At 41.9% G+C, this 20,873-nt stretch overlaps 1 protein-coding gene across 4 annotated transcripts in view; it reads right to left on the minus strand.

Moving 5' to 3' along the window:
• The window catches only part of SEPHS1 (selenophosphate synthetase 1), a 28,241-nt gene that overhangs the window by 6,969 nt on the left and 399 nt on the right, over window positions 1-20,873 (minus strand). For 2 of the 4 annotated variants that reach the window (XR_012650004.1, XM_075024674.1), the window contains exons 2-8: window positions 17,668-17,929; window positions 14,344-14,447; window positions 9,477-9,584; window positions 8,419-8,573; window positions 7,503-7,593; window positions 4,054-4,153; window positions 2,320-2,532 (exon numbers count right to left, since the gene is read on the minus strand). Coding sequence is in view for 3 of the 4 variants with exons in the window: in XM_075024674.1 (XP_074880775.1) it covers window positions 2,320-2,532; window positions 4,054-4,153; window positions 7,503-7,593; window positions 8,419-8,573; window positions 9,477-9,584; window positions 14,344-14,447; window positions 17,668-17,860 (964 nt within the window). In the remaining variant the exon portion in view is untranslated. Of the gene's footprint in view, window positions 1-2,319; window positions 2,533-4,053; window positions 4,154-7,502; window positions 7,594-8,418; window positions 8,574-9,476; window positions 9,585-14,343; window positions 14,448-17,667; window positions 17,930-18,616; window positions 18,694-20,149; window positions 20,601-20,873 lie in introns of those variants that run through there. The other 2 variants (XM_075024676.1, XM_075024675.1) reach the window with 2 other exon arrangements.

Consider the following 20,873-nt stretch of genomic DNA (forward strand, 5'->3'; position numbering starts at 1 on the left):
CATAATAGATCTTTCCAACACTGACTTTTGTCAACAGGTGCCCAGCAAATGCACACTGGAAAAAAACCCACAACAGTCTTAAAATCCATTCAAATAGTTTTCCAGTAAATTTCTCATTCCCTGCCCACTCTGCTGAAAAACATCTGTTCACAACTGAGGAAGCTACAGACAGAGCATTTCTGGAAGTTTAAGACAACAGAGAAAGAGCATATCTGTATTACGATATGAACAGCCTTGAGGAGCCCCCCAAAAGGCAGCCTCACAACTGGACACACAGCCGCAGCAAGGCAGATGCTTGCCTTTGTATAAATCAACCCCAGGACATGAAGTGTGCACACAGCCTGGGTCTGAATGCTCATAAGCCATCCCAGCACACCATGCCCAAACTAATATGAACTGCTGCAATGTGTCAGGCTATCCAGCATAAGCCAAAAGCCTATGGGACAGCAGTTATATAGCTCTCAGACCAGAGCTATTGTGTCCACATGGCTATGGATCTTTCTAATATTTGGCAGACACGGCCCTGTAGCATATCCCTATAGCCACCTCTAATGCGAGAAATGCAACACCATAATGAAATCAAATATACATGTTTTGAGGCACTCAAGTTCACAAATAACCAGATATGTCTTGCTGTTTTTTTCATCATCATCTATCTATGTTGAAACATAAGCAGTTCAGCGTTTCAAAGACACTTCTTGCTCTCAGTCCCAAAAGAGATTCTGAAGTCGACTGTTTTCCACTTCCAAGTACTCTCACAGCAGTGCGTACATCCGCACTGTTTTACATTCCTTCAGTCAAAAGACAGAACCGGATATCCCCAGGGTGCAGGATGGGCAGCTCTGAACTCAAGCACTCAGTTTGCAGCTAAACCATTCCCATGCCAAATGCTATACAAACCTCTACCACAGCCACTCACCTGAAAGATCATCTTACAGTTCCAGCTTTGTGTCCATGCTATTTTTTGGACTCTTTGCAACTGATAACAAATGCTTCTAGCATGCTGGTTATGTGGACTCCTGGGTAGTAAGAATCTGTCTGGTGCTACCAACCTTACTGACACAGCTTGCCAAACTGCCACCAGATATTTCTGGTCTCTGCTGACGCTGGATTTGAACTCTTGAAAGGGTTCACGTCCCATATCCTATTACACATCATCTGAGCCATACAGTCTCTGTAGGATAGAGCGTCTGTTTAAACACAGATGGCTAAGGAACAATTCCACAGATCGTGGTAAGTTGTGTATTCACTAGGGGAAAAGTTTATGGCTCTCACTGTGGTGCTTCTTTCCAGATCTTCGGACTGTTTTGCTTCAAGGGGCCCCCTCTGTTGTGAACTGCAGAGAACTTGGATAATACTTTTGGAGCGCAGGAAGAGGGTGGGGAAATGAGATAAGAGAAAAGACAGATTTGTTGCTACATCGTCTCCATTTCCCAAAGAGAAAGAAAAGTCAGATTAAAGAAGAAAAACAAAATGGAACAGGACAGAAGATTCAAGGGGAAAATGAAGTACAAAGACTTCCAGCAGCAGACAGTGATCACGCCAGTCAAAGTGGCCTACACTTAATAAGACAACTTCAAAAATATCCAAAGTTCTTATCACCTGATGACTGTTTAAATGTTTGTCCATAGCCCGATTCTCAGTACACGGCTGTTACATTCATTGTCACTGCAAGTGGCAGCTTTATTAAATAGAGAACAAGTAATGAATGGGTCAGAGATCAAATTCTTTTTTTTTTTTCCCTTGCTAGTCACAGTCCCTTAAAGTCAGATTTCATAAATTTAAGGGAGACAATCTATATTCTTGGATGTCCATATGCTGTGGACAGAGAAGGCCTCAGTCACCAAGATTGGCCCATTCAGCACAAAACTTCACACATATTCATAATGAAAAACAAAACACCACTCATTTGACTGGCAAACCTATTGCAGGTGGCTTTACCTTTGAGAAAACTGTGTCAGCTGTGCTGGGATTTTCAGATATTCACTGCTCTGGAGTTAACAGCTAAGAGAAAAATAGGTTTCAAAAGAATTCAGCATCATCACTAACTTCTAACTGCAAAACGTTCTAGATACAGCAAGGGTTTCTATAATAGTGTGTTATAAGGAAGTAGAAGGCATTCGGAATAGGATGGTGGTTTGGAAGTTAGGCTGAAGAAGTTAATTGTGAACAGTTGTGTGGTTAATGCTCATTAGCTTGGCTATACGCCAAACCAACTGTGACTCTGAATGCAAAGCACATGATTTGTACATTTGTAACTTTATTAAATTCTAACTTGGAGGGGTAGGCAAGGAAGAGGGTGGTACAACTGTCACCTACCTGAAGTCTCCGGACAAGTCCCATGCATGAGGCCAAACATATTGCCGCAAGCCTTACTGACAGCAGCCATTTTAGCAAGAACAGGAAGGTTATGAATAACAAAGGACACCTCATTTCGCTGCTGCTTGGCAAGGTTTTGTGCATGCCCCAGGATTCCAAATCCTGTGATGTCTGTAGCCGCATGTGCATTGAAAGTGTGCATGAGTCCAGCAGCTACAATAGAGGGAGGGAGAAAAAACAAATCAGAAAAAAAAAATCAGGAAAAGCCATGCTTCAACAATATTGTACACAGTTTGAATGAAGTTGCACATCTTTTATTCGAATCAGGTTGGGTTACTGTTTAAATTAATAATAAAAAAAAAATCATCCTTGAAGGGAACCGGAATTCACCAATACTGCATGTAATCCTTAAAAACTTCAACTTGTATTTAAGGTATTCGATTGTGCAGAAAATCCAGCACCCAAGTTGTATTTATGAGCATGCTGCTGTTAGACATGTGCTACTAATTTATATTAGCAGTCTAAGAAACAGGGTTTTGCTCCAGATTCAGACTTCCCAAAGTTGAGGGCCAGAGAGGCTCTGAGCTCAGCTTTGCTTCATTAAGGGCAAGGACCAGACTCATCCTGGGTTAGTTTTGTCACATCTCTTCCCCTGCCACTCCATAAAACAATCACATCAGAACTTAAGTTCTGGACACTTGAAGTCTAAGAGCTTAAGAACAAAGCCTGCAGGTCGTAGGGGAAGGGCCCCAGCCTCCCCACCTATGCATTCATGAAATTCTTGGGCATTTGCAACTACAGAGCCGTGGGTGGGAGAAGGGCACCTCTGCATGCAGACAATAGCTCCAGTTAAGAATATTTAAAAGTGCCCAACAAGAGTGGAGAAAAACAAAACCAAGAATGCTTTGCCCTTCTTTGGTGCTTCCCAATACATGAGCAGGACCGAGTTCTTTTCCATAAGACAATCCTGGTCATTTATTTTTCCTGGAAGACTTTGTGAAAGAATGAAAAACCAGTGGGATGACATAACAAATACCAAATGAAAACTGAATAAATGGGAGAAGAGATATTTAACTATCCCTGTTCCTTCAACTGAGAAGTAAAGAAACACCCAATTCAATTCTCTGCTCCTTCAAAGATACTTTGAACAAAAGGAAATCCTGGATTAAAATTTCTACAGTAAAAGCAGAACCTTCCTCCTACCAAAATTAAAAGAAAAGAAACCCACAAAAACAGGAAAAAACCCCAACAAAACAGAAAACACGCACTACATATTCCACACTTTGGGAAGCACATACCATGACAAAATTAAAAAATAAAAATTTAAATTGAAGCATACAAAAATGAGGAGCTTTTCCTTTTTTATTCTATTTCAAATTTTTTTAACCTTATTACAGTCAAGCCCTCACGAGTTCTCTAGGCATAGAAGATAAGGAACAAATCCAATATATTTCCCTTTAAAACATCCTCTAACTCACTGGGTTGTTACTTGCAGCACTCACATGAGTCATAATCATCTCCAGCAGCATTTGTGTTTTTGCTGTATAATTACAAAAGGGCGTTTGATTTTAATTTGCTTGTTTCACAAACACTGAACAGCAGAAAGATGGGGCAGAAGGAAGGGATAAAGCAGCTTTGTCACATTTCCCCACGGCAGTGAAATGAAATTAAGTATGGAATTGGAAAAACCCATAACCTCCCCTCCGTCCCCCCAACACACACACCTCTTCTTACCTGTTCTGTTCAGTCGTGCCATATTCATCATTGCTTCCTGGTATGCTAGTTCTACATCTTCTTGCGTCACCACTAGTTTGATTTTATTCCACTTTTCTGGCTAATGGATGAAATAAAGAGGATTCTTTTAGATTTTCAGCTGTATATTTTAAAGCACATCCTTACCACTTGAAAAAAAAAATCCTTCATCCAAACTGTACTACTTTTTTTTTTTTTTTACACTCAGTTAAAGAGGAGCCAAAGGTTCAACAGTCAGAGTTGTGTGTCTTACTCTGCTGTACCTAGGGGAAGTTCATTTAAAGATCTATTAGGCACTAAGCACTTCAAATCTTGCTTTCAGCAGCAGGGCGGAGTGAAATAACCTGCCCTAGGGCAAAGAACTCCTTCAAGGCAACTCTCTGTCTTGAACTCCGCAGCCAAACGAAAAGAACTTTGTTGCTGGATGTTGAGATTTGTAATCTCTGACTTCTTGTTTTTTTAAAAGAAAATTCTTGATTTCACATCTGGATGCTTTGATCAAGAAAGGCCACTGATATCCACAAGTCCAGATCTGAGGAATGTATGCTAAGGCAGGATGTTATCACTCTAGTGAGTTAGGATTAAGGCAGTTTCATAACAGCTCCTTTACAGTTTAATACCAGCATCTCCTTCCACCCATTCTCCAGTGTCTTGTATGGACTCATGCCTCCATCACATTCTAAGCAATGCTTGTCATCCCAAAACGGCCTCAGAACAATTTAGGAAGTGGTACCTTTATAAAGGGCAATTGTTTCATTCAAAGCTGAAGTAATTCCAGATCCAGAATGAAACAAAGCAACCATTTAGCTGTTAAGAGCAACACTACAAACTGGTTTAATTTTCTTCTTTTTTGCAATGGAAATAAAATTACAGAGAACTGAAAGTTAACAAAAATAGGATTTTTGAAGCCACAATGCCTACACTGCCATTCCATAGAAAAAATGCATAGAACAAACTTCTTACTAAACCAAAGGTGCAAAAACTACTAAGAACTGGTATATGATGCAGCACTGGGGAAGGATCTTGTCAAAGAATGAGTGCTGACTCTGGGGGGTGTAAGAGAGAATCCAGAAATGGCAACAGGGGGAAAGACTGGTCAGCTAAAACAAATAATTTGTTAAAGAGCAAGGAAGTATAGCAGTAAGATCAGAGCTTCTGAAATTAGGTTGAACTGGGTCTGACCAATTAAGAGAGAGAGCACGTAAAAAAAAAAAAAAAAAAAGCTATTGGAGCTACTGGAGAGGGGACAGAATAGTGATTATTCTTACTGCGGGTATGAATGAAAAACCTGAACAGTCATTCTGCCTTAGTTTTCAAAAACACAGTTCTGAGGCTGATCATGTGATGGAAACTGGTTGGATGATGGGAATGGAAATCACAAATGAGGTGGAAGCAGAACTCAAGGATGAGGATCGAAGAGCCACAAACACAGGTAGGATACAAATTAGATGCAAATTCCTCTCCACTACAGCAATCAGGTACTGGGGCTAGTAGACAGGAAACAAAGGCAGAAAAGCTCACAAAAATCCCCAAACTTTTAAAAGCAAGCTTAGATTTCCAAATGGGAAGGGTCTGTAGACAACAGCAAGGGCTAGAAAACCCCTTCTGAAGGGGCACATCCCAGCAATCCCTTTTGTGCCTTTCAGGTGAAAAAGTTAAAGGCAAAGGGATGCCAGTTACTAGCTGTGGACCAGCCTAATCAGTTCACATCATCAGCCTGGCAGCCAAAGCCACATCAAACAGCTTTATCATACCTAGCACATCCCTGACCTGGTCCCCTGGGGCCCCGATGGGGCCCAGCTCCCTGCAGACTCTTTGCAGTCTCTTCCTTTGCACCCTATGGCAGCTGCTGCCAGCAACACAGCTGGCGCTTGGCTGCACAACGATGCTGGCAGCAACCAAGTGAGGAGGACAAATTTTGCCTCCATTTGGATTTTCCTTTCACTTGTCACCAGGAACTCATTTGCTACTGCTCTGTTTAAATAACTCAGCTTTTAGGTTGGTTTTGTTGTTTTTTTTTAATTTGCATTGCAGCCACATATCTCTACACTCCAGTTTTCCTTTCTTGCCTACGCATAAACTTGCTGTACTATGTGCCTTCTCCCACATACTTCTCAATACAAAGTCAAATTCCCTACCGAAATTTGATTTATGGGTGGATTTGTGATGGGTAATTCTAGTTTCACTTTCCCTACTGTTTCACAAAACAAAGCTAAGAAAAGACAGCACAGCTACTCAGAAATTTTCCTAACACAATCAAAGATATATGCTGTTTACACATAATAGGAGGATTGATTTCCTTGCTGTCCTCATTTTTTAGACCAGAAAGTGTTTCTGGTTGACAGTCAAGGAAATTAGAAGTACTTGAAATATGTGGAAATTCAGAATATCCTTAATTTGCAAGTCTGTCTGTCAGTACAATAATAGATATGTTAAGAAGTAAGATTATGGCCAGAAAACGTACTATAAAATTGGTGTCTTGTTGTTTCACATCATTTTCATATCAAGATTATCTGAGGCCCTGATCCTTATATCTGATTGGAAAACGCAGGATTCTGCAGAGGTCAAAATTGCTAGGCCAGACCCTATGAAGAAGGAGAAAAATTTTTTGTTGTTGTTGCTCACGCTTCAGACTCCAATGAAGGTTTAAGCTGGTTCTCTCCCACTTTTGCTAGCACAAGCTTTGTAATTAGAATTCATCTGACAATGTAGTGGCCAACAGCCAAAACAAAGTAGATTCCAGCTCAATCCTCTGCCAGTCTATTGGCTCAGTAGTCCCAAAAGTAGAAAAGATGCATCTTTTAAAAGTGTAAACTGAGCAGTTATAATTCTGAAGACACGTACTGGGAGCCAGACAACATAAGCAGATGCCAATTTTGCAGTCACTTTTCAGTTCAGTAGTTACATTTTTGCCTGAAGTAACAGATGGAAGTATGTCTACATACATAATGCTGCTAGAAATATTCTTATTGAATGCACAGGGTAATACATGTGAAACGTAGATATATTTCCATGTACACAAGCAGAAAGCCCATGAACACAGACAACAATCTTGGCCTAATTGCCATCAATAAGCTTTTGCCAATTACTTTGGCAGGTGGAGTAGGGCATAATTTTACCCAGGGTGCTAGTCTGTTGTTCAGTTAGTAAACAGCTTTGTTTATTACAGCAATGCCTGAGAACTAACTACGAATTAGATGCAATTAAGATGGGCTCACTAAGCACAAAATAGTAAACTGTCTCAATTCCAAAAGAGTTTTGCACATAAGCAGGTCAGGCTGACACACCAAGGAGAGAGAGAGGTGGTAGATCATTCCCCACTGAGCCCTCAGTGTACTTATTCTGCTCATCTTTGTTGTTCTGAGGGAATGGGGAAGGTCACCTGTAACTCACACCCCTCTTCCCTATTTCTTTTTTTGCAGTGTACTCACAATATCTAGCCACTGGTGGACAGCTACAGCCACTTGTGTTCCCAAGGGTTTAGTTAATACAAGCACATCTCCTGGCACTGCATTGTCTGGCCTGAAAACAAAGAATTCGTATATTAGTTACATAGTGAGATTCACACACGTTATTAAGAATAAGTTCTGATAATTACGTTTTCACAGAACCACATATCTTGTTGCACAGTTAAAAAACTGACTAATTGCAGAACTACCCTCTAGGATTCATTGCCATGGGATATTATTGAGCAAAAAGCTGCAAACTTATTTAAAAGTACCAACCCTTCTTTCTTGGAATATAACAATGCTTGCAGTCAGACACACACAGAATTACATCTTTTCTTTCAATTTACTGGAGACATAAGATAGGATAGAGAAAAAAATTCACCTTTGTTACTTCAGGGCATAAGACAACCATCGCTACAATCACAAACAAATTCATTTGTATAGTCTAACATGCCACAGTGGGACACTCAAAATCAGCTATTGTTAAATGGACAGAATGCTGTAAACACAGCAATTCTGTAGTTCTCTACAGCCATTAATAGGGTAACTGGGAGATCGTTTAAAATGTATTTATAAATATGACAGAAATTTATGTCCCAGAAGAGTCTTCAATACTTCAAAATCTTCAAAAGGTTAGAAGCTTAACTCTCCTTTCAAAAGGTGAATAGGATTAAAAGATACTGGGGGTGGGGAGAAGTAGAAGGACATCCTGTTTAAAAACGCAAGTATGTACAGAAGAGATGTGGCATTTGTTGAGTGCTAAGGACAAATGCAAGCAGGAGAAGGTACCGCTTTATTCATCAGGAGACAGATTGCAAGATCACAACACGGTATTTAAAGGATTTTTTACTGTATCCCTTCAGACCAGTGCCTTTGATTGTTTACCGATTTAACTTACATTATAAATTCATTAGGCTGACAGACTGTCGTGGCCACTCCTCCTAAAACAATCCAGGGATTTAACACTGTTTGGCCACCAGTAACAGATGTTCCTGCCTCTTCTGCTGCATCTTTGAAACCCTGGATAATTAGAGGCATCACTTTGTCTCTTTCCTAGAGATCAAAACAGAAGTCAGAGTTCCATACACAGCAGTGCTAGTCATTTCAAGACTGGTCCAGGGTTTTAACCACTCAAGCCAAATGCCCTCATGGCGAATAGTTCATGACAAAAGCCAGCCTTCAGAAGAGGTTAGCCTCCTGAAAATTGCATGTTATCCCATAGAGCTATGGTTTTACAGCTCTAAAAGAGGTGAAGAGACATTCTTACGCTGAAGAAACATTCTTCAAAAGGTCATATGAAAGTAAAGAAATCAGAGTTCTGGAAATTCAGAAAAACTACCCTGCTGTTGTAATCAGGTACAGCCACAGCAGTGCAATGCAGTAAGGCAAAGTTAAATCAAACTGCATTTGGCCTCCATTAATCTGCAAAGTTTCAACTTACTTCCTTCTAAGAAAAAACATCCCTTTTTTGCCACAGCAAAACAAACATACATGCTGGTCACTTCCACAAAAAAAAAAACACAACAAAAACCAAAAACAACAAAAAAGAAAAAAAAAAAAAGCAAAGCAATCTATTTCAGTTTCTTCTGCTTCAGAGAGATGTTACAAAGCTGGCATAAGCAAACCAGAAGTATCTATCCAGATTGATACATGAATTGGTAATCAAATGGTGCCTTGGAGCAATATTGTCCTGAACTGACAGAAGTAGGGACCCCATTTTGGTGGAGATGAAGGTATTAGCAGCAGAAGACTACAATGCCTCAGAAAACTGAACTTTTAGCAAGTGACCTTACAATGTTTACGAGACAAGACTCATACTATGAACTGAGACATTCAATAAAACCATATCTTCAAAAGGGTTCAAACTTTGAGAGGAAAATACCCTAAAGGTAAATACATTCTAAGCACACTTAGCTGTTTGGGTCTTCCTTCAAAAGCAAGTACCAAAAATCTTACCCTATCTGTCATTTTATTGCTGATTCCAAGGAGCATCAACATGTTGTCGCATTCTGTGACCCCCATGGCATAAAGGTCACTTAGGACATTGGCACACGCTATCCGTCCCTGAAAAAGAAAGAAAGAAAAAATAATCTGCAGGACTGTTTGTCAATGTTCAGACAAACACCTGCCATGAACAAAACTTCCAGCGTGAGTGTGCACTCTGAGACAGCTGCTTATTCCACAGGCCCCTGCATTAAGAAACCCAGCCCAAGATGTGGTATGATCCATTTCATGCAACGTGCCCATCCAGAAGTGCGGATACCTGTTCCCCTTACAGGTAAGGGGAGAATTCATCCCAGCTGTCTTGGTCAACATACTCTCACTGACTACATAGGAATCCCATACTGAGTTTAGACTAGATCCCTAATTTCAGAGGCTGAAGTTAAGCTCGACAAAGTCTAGCTTTGATAACAAGCTCAGTTTACTTACTCTGATATGTTCCTATTAACTTTATTCCAGCACAGAACTGTACACACTGATGAAGACAACCACTGTATGTAATTCACAACTGCTAGGAAGCTGATCTGAAAAGCGTATATTACTGTACCTCTTCTGTATCAGAATACGTAGGAGACGGGTACCTCGATGACAAAGCTGTTCCTCTGCACTACCCTGCAAACCATGTCTACACTCCTAAGTTTTTTAGGAGAGTACTCTTCTTCCCAGAGGACAGAGTTGGGCTGCCAGCACACAGCCACCATTGGGGGGCTTTTTCTGTCAGGATGTCACCAAGAAGCTGTCTGCAGAAGACAGCGCGTGCCGGGGATTGAGGAGCTCAGGGCTCCCAGAAGCTGGCCTTGTCACCGCTTCGGAGCGTGCACAGCTACTGAGGGGAGACGTCTGTCCCTCGCCACTTATATGAGGCAAGGGAGATGTGCCTACTCTATCACTTGTTCAAATGACAGGATAAGGCTGAATTTTGCTACAGGGCATACATTTTAATTGACTTCTGTGTGTGTGGACATCTCCACTAACAAAAATTTGTCCAAGAGACCTAGTCTTCTGTTGAAGATTCCTCTAAGAAGTCTTGAAGCAGGCAGGACTGAGAAGGGATTGCTTGGGTCACATGGGCTTAGCTAGTCTAATTTTGCTAAATTAATGGATCCAAGTGAGGGTTTGTTGGGATGTGGACCCAGCACAGATGAGACATCGAGTTTCCTGATGAAGATGCAGAACTTTGATACAGGATGTGCTCTAAGGGACAGCAAGAGAATTTTAAAATACAGGACAAATTCTGTTGTGTTACTCTGGAAGACTCCATGCATTTTATTAAAATTGTTTTAGGTTTACAGCTGCAGAACTGTAACCAACATCTGGTTTTATGATTTTAAATCTGTGCTTTTCATAAAGTTCAGAGGCAACACCACCATGATAAAAACAACAACATACTTACTTGATACAATTTGGACTACAGAAAGATGCTTTGGCTGGAAGACAAATTGGGGGGGGCGGCGGATAGGATTCTAAACACATTTCCACCATCTCTAAAACTTTACAGTCTAATCACACATCCAGTATTTTTGCAAAAATTAATACTTTCAGCAGTTACCTTATTTGCTGATGACGTGAAATAACACCTCCAAATCACAATTAAATATAATCCAGTTTTTCATAAATTTGAGAGCTGCCAGTGGCATCAGGGGAATCCCTTATATTTTGAACTGGAATATGTTTTAATAATTTAAATCTTAAAATATTAGGAGTGAGCTGTGTACTGCATGGTTAGATGGACATTGGCTGTTAATTTTCCAGATGTTTAAGAACACCAAAGCCTGCCATTTTCCTTTTCTGGATGGGAACTATCAAACCATTCTCCACTATCTTCAGTATTTACCAAGGAAACTGCTGGTTTATGCCCTCTTAGGAATGACAGATAAGTTTTTAAAAACACGCTGACAACAGCTCTCTATTCTAGTAGTCAGAGGTCAGTCTAACAACGCTTTTGCCAACTGGCAAAACCACTACGGAAACAAATTCAGGGAGTGCAAGTCTCGAGTCTGAAGTAGCAGAGGGAACACCGATAAACACAACAGGATTCACAAACAGGCGTCAGCCTAGCTGCGTCCTGCATGCTACCTGACTGCTTGCTTAGTGCCCCTGAAACACAAGTATCTATGTGCCGTACTAAGAACTATTTATAAAGGCAAAGGATGAAGCATCAGACACCCATCCCCAGTCTTGAGTGAAGGTTCTTTTCAAAAGAGCACCAAAAAGGTCCCTGGGATGGAGGGGGAAGGAAGTCCACTCTCAAACCAGCCAGTTTCCTGCTCCTGTACTCAAAAAGGTGTCTCCACAATGCCACAACAGAGGCCAGTACCAGGCCTATTACCAGCGGCTTGATACTTATTATGAAACCTATTTTCACTTGCTTGTAACTTTTCCAGTATCAAACCATTTCAGCTGAAAAGCCCTATACTGGATACAGATTTTACAGGTGTACATCCTAGGGATACTCTGCACAACATGGATTGAGTGTTTTCAAGAGCAAAGCCAAAGAGAAGGTGAAAGGGGAAAAGAAGGAAGAGGTTTTTTGCACATAACTGCAAAATTTTTTTTTTAAATAGGCAGTGACAGACTGAGAGAAAGCTGCTTTCTGAAGCAGGAATCTGAAGTTCAGCTGAGTGCACATGCAGTTTTGCCATTTTCTAATCCCTTATGTCACAGCACCCAGCTTGGAGTCCATTTGCACTTTTGTCTTTCCCTCCTTGCTTCCTCTCCCCCTCAACTAGGATGAGAGATCAAATAAGGAGCTACAGGTTGACACTGTGCACAGAGAAAGGAAGAGATTCTAAATCAGGGAACATCCTCCCAAAACCAGACTAGAATTAACTAGGTAAGAAGACAGGGCAGAAGAGCAAGAAGTAGACTGTGGACTGCATGCAAGTGATAACGAGAACAGAGAGTGGTAACAACAGGCATCGGTCAGGGGGCATCTAGACTAAAAACAGGGAAAGAAGCAGTTGGAGAAGCAGGGCAGCAGCAGTTTGTCTTGAACAGAGTAGTCCAGAGCACACTCCTTTATACAGCCTGGACACAAACTAAAAAATTCCTGAGTCTCACCATTCCTCTGCTCTTAACAACCAACCATAAACCCTGTGGCAAATTGTATTTGACTGTCCTCCAACTGACATTGGTCTGCACAAGAAAACTGCTATCTATATTGCCTCCAGGTACTCTAGTCCCCAAGAGAGAGAGGTCCAAGTAGAGGATCCAGCAGCTCCAACCCTGCTGGATCTTCACTGCAGGTATCAGCAAGAAGGCTTGTGACAGAACACCTGTTCTCAGTTAGCTTTTAACAAGAAATACACATCTCTAAACAGATTAGGAAGTGGCAAGCCACCACATTAAAATGAGTGCTGACAAGAATGAAAAGTGAAGGACTTAAGAGTTAGAAAACATCAAAGTTAGAGCTGCTGGTGCATGTGGATCACAGTATAGACTGTAACTACGATGCAACCACTGAAGCTGGACTAAGGCCAAATTTACATTCCACTTCTACCACACTGCCCTAAACCTCATCTGGGCACAGGCTCATCTATCCACTCCTGCGGCATCTCAAACACTTTGTATCCAAACAAAACAACCCTCCCCCTTCACCACATCCTTCTCACGCTGTCCCCCACAAGTTTTTGTTATAAGGCGAGAAAAGAGAGTTTCTCAGCTGATAAACTTGAACACAGCTCTCCAACAACACTTTTTTTTCTCTGGTCCCTGACGAGTTCCCCTGTAATATTAAAGCAAGCCACTTGAATTGAATTTCTCAGGAGAGCTCAACAACTCTACGCTAGAGGCCAGCCTGAGATCTTGGCTGGTCAGTTTGCAGAAAGCAAGCTCTTCCAGAACAGAAATCAAAGTAGCTAGGCTTGCATATGTGCACAACACCTGGTCAAGCATGCCAAAAAATAAAAATGAGTTGGTCCCAATCTCAAACTGCGTGTCCAAAACTTACCCAACAGGTCTCTCAGAACAAACAAGGAGCCAACAACAGCAAATAAAGCATGCAATCACATAAACAGCAGTAAAAGCATGCCTTCAAGCAAAGGAGTCACATTCAAATCACAGGAAAGATGAATTCTAGCATTTCTTAACTTTTATTTAATGAACACCTCCTGCAGAATTCCTTACAGCTTTAGTAAATCCTTTTTTAAAGTTCATTTCTTTCCCCATGACCAGTTCAAGTCCATACTGATCAACGCCACACATAACATTCCAGAGGAATCTCTACTGAGACAGATTAAATGAAATAGGGACACAGAAGGAGCGAAGTCAAAGTGCATGCAGCTTCCCACAAGTCACTTCAACTTATCCATCTGCAAGCGAAGGTAGTATGACGTGAAAACTTGTGTTCACAAAGCACTCTGAAGTTGCCAGATGCTATTGCCAACTACTGTCATTTAGGCACTTCCAGTTCTAACATGTTACCTGGTTATTTCAGAACCTCAAAAAAGGCCAATTACAATGCAGTTCTGCTCCTAAGTGGAGTTTACTGTCCGCTGCTTCACAGACAGCTCTTTTTCCCCCTTTTTGGCTTTTCAAGCCAAATCCCACAGAGCAACAGATGGAGGGAAATTTGAATTCAAGGTGGCAGTTCTCCCACCTTTCACCTATAGAAAGCAGCACTGCAGCATTCCTGGCTGACATGGAAAAGATTACAGGATGAAACTATGCCTTTCCCCCTCCACCTGTATTTAGGAAAGACTCTGAATGCAGTTAATCAAACAATTAGCACTAGAAGTAATGGTCAAACTTGCCATCATATTGGTAAGTGACAAGCACAAATCAAATCAGCAATATAGCTAACCATTAAGTTTAGCCAACTTACCATCATATAAGGATCATCCACAATAGGATAAATGTAATCTGTCGTCTGAACCAACGACAAACCTCCATGTCTTAATGGAATAACGCAAGTGTCCATCCCAATTCCTGCAAAGACAGAAATCCATCAGCAAGGTGAGTAACTTTGCCACTAATTATCTGTTGCTCTTAACAAGACAACTTATAAAACATGTCTGCAAAATACAACTCGCAACATTGCCTAAACAGACATGCCAAATTCCTTCCTAAGAGAAAGCTCATAGCACAAATAAGAGGAAAACCAAGCAAAGAATGAAAGCTCCTGACTGGAACAGAACAGAACAGACGTTTAAATGGCTGAAAGCAGGAACTAAACGACAACAATTTTTGCAGCATAATAATAATGCATTAAGAACATCTGTGCTTTAAAGTTAAGAGGAACTAAATAAATTGATATTGTCTAAAGCAAATAGGTTTTCCTATCACTCTGATCTCAAAAACATAGTGACAGTTGTAAAAGGACTTGGCCTCTCATAAAGGGCATTTCCTCACTTCAGGAGGAACAAAAAGAATGCCACAAGTCACAGCCTAGGCCCTTGGTGAAAGATGATTCATCCAGTTGGAGCTTTTGCAACTGTGTTAACTTCGCCTTATTTCTGTGAGGCTGAAAGGCAGCAAGACAACCTGCTAGACAGGGAAACTCCTTTGAGAAAACCTCACCACCAAGCACAGCCTTTTCCCTGACGGTGGGCTTTTCAAACAGAATAAGTGATATTAAAACCACTCTGTATTTGCTGCAATGCAAAAGCCCGCACAAAAGTGGCAGGTGACAAATCACAAGATGCTAGCTGAGCCGCGCTCCCTGTTGATATCCTAGTGCCTTGTGGCAACAGCAGGTAGCTTACATCCTTCCTGGGCTGGCACCAAGCTGCCTAGAATTACTTTGCATACCTCGCAGGGCAAGAGTCTTCAAACAGCCAGTTTTCAGGGAGCAGATGCCACACAGTAACTTTTCCCCATGTATTAATGAAACACACCACCTAGCAAGAGGTACAAGTCAGTATTTGGCCGTGTCCTGTACACGGATGGAGGGAGCTGCTGCCATCTGAGATCCTACTGAGGACACAGAGCAGAAGGTCTGCCAAGCAGCAGGCATATAGGTGGAAAGGATCTTGCCTCTCCTGCCTATGGAGGAAGAAGATCTTGCCTCAGAAGAGCAGGGATACTGACAGAAGCTCATGCCCAGTAATTTAGGGTCACTCATCCTCTGCAGAAGCTAGCAAGACACTATGCATGACGTCCAGTGTCTCCAGGGAAGTGCATATAAGCAGTTACAGAGAAGCGGCTCATGTATAGGACCCATTTTGCCCTCAGTTCACCTATTCATGCAATAATGCTGCAAGATTGATTTCACTTGTGTGGTTTTCCACAACTTCAGCAAAAGTGCTGCTTGACAGAGAGGCCAAGGGGCCATGACGGTCCTTCTGAGGCTACATTTCTGTTCCACCAAAAAAGAACCAACTAAATAAGTGAATCTGTTCAGAGAGGTGACTGAAAACAGTGTTTTCAAGGTCCATAACAGCTCTGAGAATAAATACCAAACTTGCAGTTTCTTACTCACAGATACACTCACAGCCATATTTAAGACTGCTCTGCGTAACACCACTCGCAGAACTAAAAAGGAGTGAGCTTGAGCCTGCTGTCAGCAATTTCCCTCTTGACCCTATCTCAAAAGCATGGTGCATATGCACAGGCTGTAAAGTTACCTGTCTACACCTTTTAGGCACAGGGCATCGGAGGCAAATCACACCAAACTTATCTGAAGACACATTTGTTAAAGTGATACTCACCACAAAAGTGTATTTTTAAGAGACCTGAACTCTCCACCTTCTATTACTAACAGATTTCCTGTTACATAATATCACACCTACATCTCGATGGCATTAGTCTACTTTTTTATCTTTTCATATAGCTGGAGAAGAAAAATCTATTAGCAGTTCCATTACTGTTTAGAGCCTGTAAGTTTATAAGAGGAAAAAAAAACCAAAAACAAAAACAACAGCTAGATAATTAATTCTAAAACAAACTATTACTGATTTTAGAAATTTACCAAATTGAAATGCTGTTGTGAACAACTTATTTAATTTAGAAAAAACCATATTAATAGCCATTTGGGGATAAAAGAAGCTGGAAGTGTCCTTCATTAGGGAATATTAAATATAGTGCCACCCCAGCTCCACACACAATTGCTGCTTAGATATTTCATACAAAGATCACCACCGTTAAAGTAAGAACACGGGCTCCTTACTAACCGCTCACTGTATTCAATCTCTACCAGAATAATGGGTTGCAACCTGTCAGCCTGCTAATAGACAATTAGCAACGTTAAAATAATTTTAAATAAGGTTATTGGACACTAAATTGATAATTAAATAACTTCAGAATAAATGTTACACTGATATTCCTAAGTTGAGGAAAAAATTCATGCTGTGCTGCAAAGTAGAGACTGAATTGCAGGGCTGAGTAAATAGACAGACAGAATTAAAAGTGTCATTAAACACATTATCTACGTTAATTTATCTACATCAATATTAGGTACAGTAGCTGGTATCAAAATACCTACATTCACCCTGTTCCCCGCAGAGGTGGCTTGTGCAGGTTGTTTTCCCTTACTGCTTGCATCATTGTGCAAATATCAAAGAGAAAGTGAAGCTGGCAAGAACAGAGAGGTCTTGGAAAGACAGCCTTTCCCAGGCAGCTTCTACAGGTGAGCAAAAAAATTAGAGTGGGGAACAACGAAAGGACTGAAAGGAAAAATGACAACTGTGAAACAGTCTGCTCCCAGCCTCAGCTGAAGCGAGAAAGTTTTCTCTTGCTCACTTTCTCTGACCCAGGAACACAGGGGAGGGGAGGGAGAGAGGAACTTCACCTGTGAGTCATCTAATTGCATAAAAACCGTTGCATTCATTGCGTAAATTTCCAAAGGCAATATATTTATATTAAAGTCCAGAAATTAATTGATATGACTTCAGTTTGCAAAGCATCTACTGGGGAAAGGGAGGAGGAGACTAATGCCTAAGCATGTGCCTATCACGATGGCCATTCCTGACCAGTTTTTCTTTGTAGTTGGGCACACTGCAGGATGTTAAATAATTAAAATAATATTCTTGTATCTCAGATGCCAACAAATGTCAACACGAGATTAATTCTTCAGGTTTCTGGATGCTGTGCATGCATTATAGAACATACAATTTTCAAACTGATTAAACAAACTGCAAATGAGATCACGTCACTAAGCAGACCAAACAGAAGAGAAGGATCGCACGTGTCTAGAGGAGCAACTACTTACCCAACCTGGGCATAACTGCCCCCAAGAACTGTTCATCTTCCTGAAAATGGTTTTCTTGTAGAGACTCGAGCAGTTTCTGTAAGACATCCTGAGGCACTTTGCAGCCTGTGCCTTTCAGTTCAGTGAATCGGGTCAGACGGAAGCTTTTGTCCAGTTCGTAACTTTCTGGGTTAAACGACTCCCGAACAGACATGGTTCTCTCACGCAGACTGCTGGCCTTTCCCGCCCCAGAGCAACGCTATCAGTTTCTATGCTGATCAGTCTAATTAAAAAAAAAAAAAAAAAATTTAAAAAATTGGGAACATTAGAAATCCCTGAGACCTGCAAGACAACAGGTTTTCCACATGGAGCAAGTTAAAAGGAAAGAGAAAGCACCCGATGTCATCGTTCACTTGTTAAGACAGGTGGGCATATCTCACACAACTCATTTCTCTAAGACTACAAAGGAATATTTCTCTAAGACTACAAAGGAATGACTCCTCTTCCTACCTTCCAACATTTAAAACTATAACTATGCCAGGCGAATCAGAGAATGAGTTTCTTTTCCAGATATGCTGCATAAGTTTTTCATTAAAAAAAAGAATCTAACACACTTACCGACCTCATTTAACACAGAGGTAATGAAAGAAATAATAGTTGCCAGAGCACTGAGGCCAATTTCCAAAAGGCAACCTAGGCCCTGATCCTGTAACATGCTCAGCAGAGACATCTGTTTGTACTCAGCTCAGTGCAGGGTCATAATTTTAGCCATTAACATATTAATCTCAAAAATAAGATGTTTTTCAAATAATGGCTCCGCTTCAGTTCTGATGCAAGACGCTGAAACTCCGTAATACACCTGTTCTCCTTGGGGGAAAACGCAAGCCTGGTGTTCTGTTAGTACAGGTAACAGAAGAACAAAGAGGCTGTATTTAAGCAGACTGGTTTACCTACAAACATGCCAGTTTACCTTTTAGTATGTTCGCAGACATAAAAACGTTGAAAAGTTTCTTGCTTCTCGAGCCCTTTTTTAGTCAACTAACAACACTGAGAATACAGAGAATTGCCCGTTAAAATGGTAATGTAAAAAGACACTGATGCAACTCATTTAATAAAATTCTTAACAATGCACGTCTAATTTTAGAACGTTTTTCCACTCTGACTCACATATACCACACTCCAAAACTAATAAGGGGCCTAACCAAGACACTGACTTCTAAACAGGAACGGCTGTGATAAAATGCAATTCATCTTTCTCAGAGAAGTTTTCAGGAATTACTAAAAATGACCTATCTGTGGTAGTTTCTTAGAACGCTAGGATCCTGCCTAACAACAAGAGGAATGGAGCTCAGCAGCATCGCTGACAAAATCCGATACTGATGGTCACACCGTATCGAGGTTAAGCTGAAAAGCAAAAAAACAAATGCAAGTGACTGGTATTCGCTAAGTTCGACTGCGCTAAATGTAAGAAAGATGTAAATCTGCAGACTGTGCAACTGATCTCCCCTATACAGCACTTATTAACAAGTACGTCTGTTCCATAAACCTTTAAGTCTACTAATTTATTGAATATACTTTGTAGGAATTGAAGTTTTAAGCTCCCTGAGAACTTGTGATGTGGAGCCCAACTCCCCTTTACAGTGTAGCTTTCCCTCCTTCTCTGGGAGGCGTGGCACTTATTTAAAACAAATCTTCCAAAGCCCAGGCTCGGGCAGTAATCCAAACTCCAGTTACAAGAACGTGTCTTGGATGAGCAATGAATTCAGTTCGTAGCTGTTGTCTTCCAATACAAGACACTAAGCACTTGCAATCAAAAAAAAAAAAAAAAAAAAAAAGTGTCTGGAAAACAACCTGTCAACAGAAATGGGAGACAAAAGCTTTTCGAGGAGGAGCACTTTTTTTCCCCTTCGTTTTTTTAACACTTCATTCTAATTAATTCCAGAAATTTATAAAAAGCAGCTTGCCCCACAAGGGAAACATTTTCCTTCATCTACCTAGTAACTGCAATATGCTTAGCACCCCCTATCTGCTTATATAGGGAAGGATTCAGAGGCCATAGCCTACGAGGAACTTTTTGCAGCCTTGAGGACTGTGAAGACACAGTAAATTACGTTCCTCGGTTTGAAAACAAATACTGAAACAAACAAGGCGATTTTATTTAAGGGAAAAACATCCACAGCGCAAGAACACAGTAACTTTTGAATGAAGATCCGAATAAAACTGCGTGCAACTATGTATTTCGCAGGCTGCCATGGGAGCAAGCTTCCTTGCAAGACCAAGTTTCTTGTGACTGCTGGCAGTCTATGCAGGCATGCAAGTTGAGGGTCAAGCATCCCTCCCCAGTAGAAGAAAACACCTCGTAACCCAGCTGTTTCTTACTTTAAAAGAACGGCATAATAAATATTAAAACCTAAAGTTTAACCCTTGCCTCCCTAGAGCGCGGAGAGAGGAGAGCACAGGAGCAAAAGGGGAGAGCCAGGACGAACTAGAGCCGGGTACCTACCCAAAACAAACCCAAGAGCAATTAACGGCAACCCAACCGCCCGAGACCTGCAAGGTGAGGAACTGCAACAACCATTTATCCACGGAGTGCGGCGAGGCGCGCTGCGGAGAGACATGGCTCTGGGACACCTTAAAATTTCCAGCCGCTGCCTTTAAAGGCAAAGCCAGGGCCTTCACTGTTGCTCTTTGTGCAGCCGGAGAGGAGGAGAAGGCGGGAGTGGGGGGGAGGAAGAGCAACCCGGCTCGCTGCGTGCAAGAGAGGAGCCGCGCAGGCAGCAACCCCCCCCCGCCGCCGCCGCCGCCGCCACCTTCTTTGCTCCGGAGGGGACAAAACCCCACGGAGGGGAGGAGGGGGGGGGGGCGGATCGGCCACGGGTAAGCGACACCCCCCCCACCCACACAGCCACTCCACAGACACGGACCCGCGCGGGTCCGGGGCGCACGTGCGTGCAGGTAAGATGTCAGCCGGGGCGGGGTTAACCCCTTGCTGGCGGAGGCGGGCACGAGCCGCCAGCCCCAGGGCGGGCGGGCGGGCGGGCGCGCGCGCGCGCGGGGCCGGTGGAACGTTGGGCGCGCGCGCCCCCCCCCCCCTCCCGCCGCCGCCGCTTCGTGAGGGGGGGGGGGGGTGAGGAAAGGAGGGAAAATGGGAGGAAAAAAAAAAAAAAAAATGTCGGCGGGCGAAAAATTTAACCCGTCCGTTGCCGGCGCTGGATTTTTTTAAAGCG

This window comes from Buteo buteo, chromosome 4, assembly GCF_964188355.1.
Source record: "Buteo buteo chromosome 4, bButBut1.hap1.1, whole genome shotgun sequence".
NCBI lineage: Eukaryota > Metazoa > Chordata > Aves > Accipitriformes > Accipitridae > Buteo > Buteo buteo.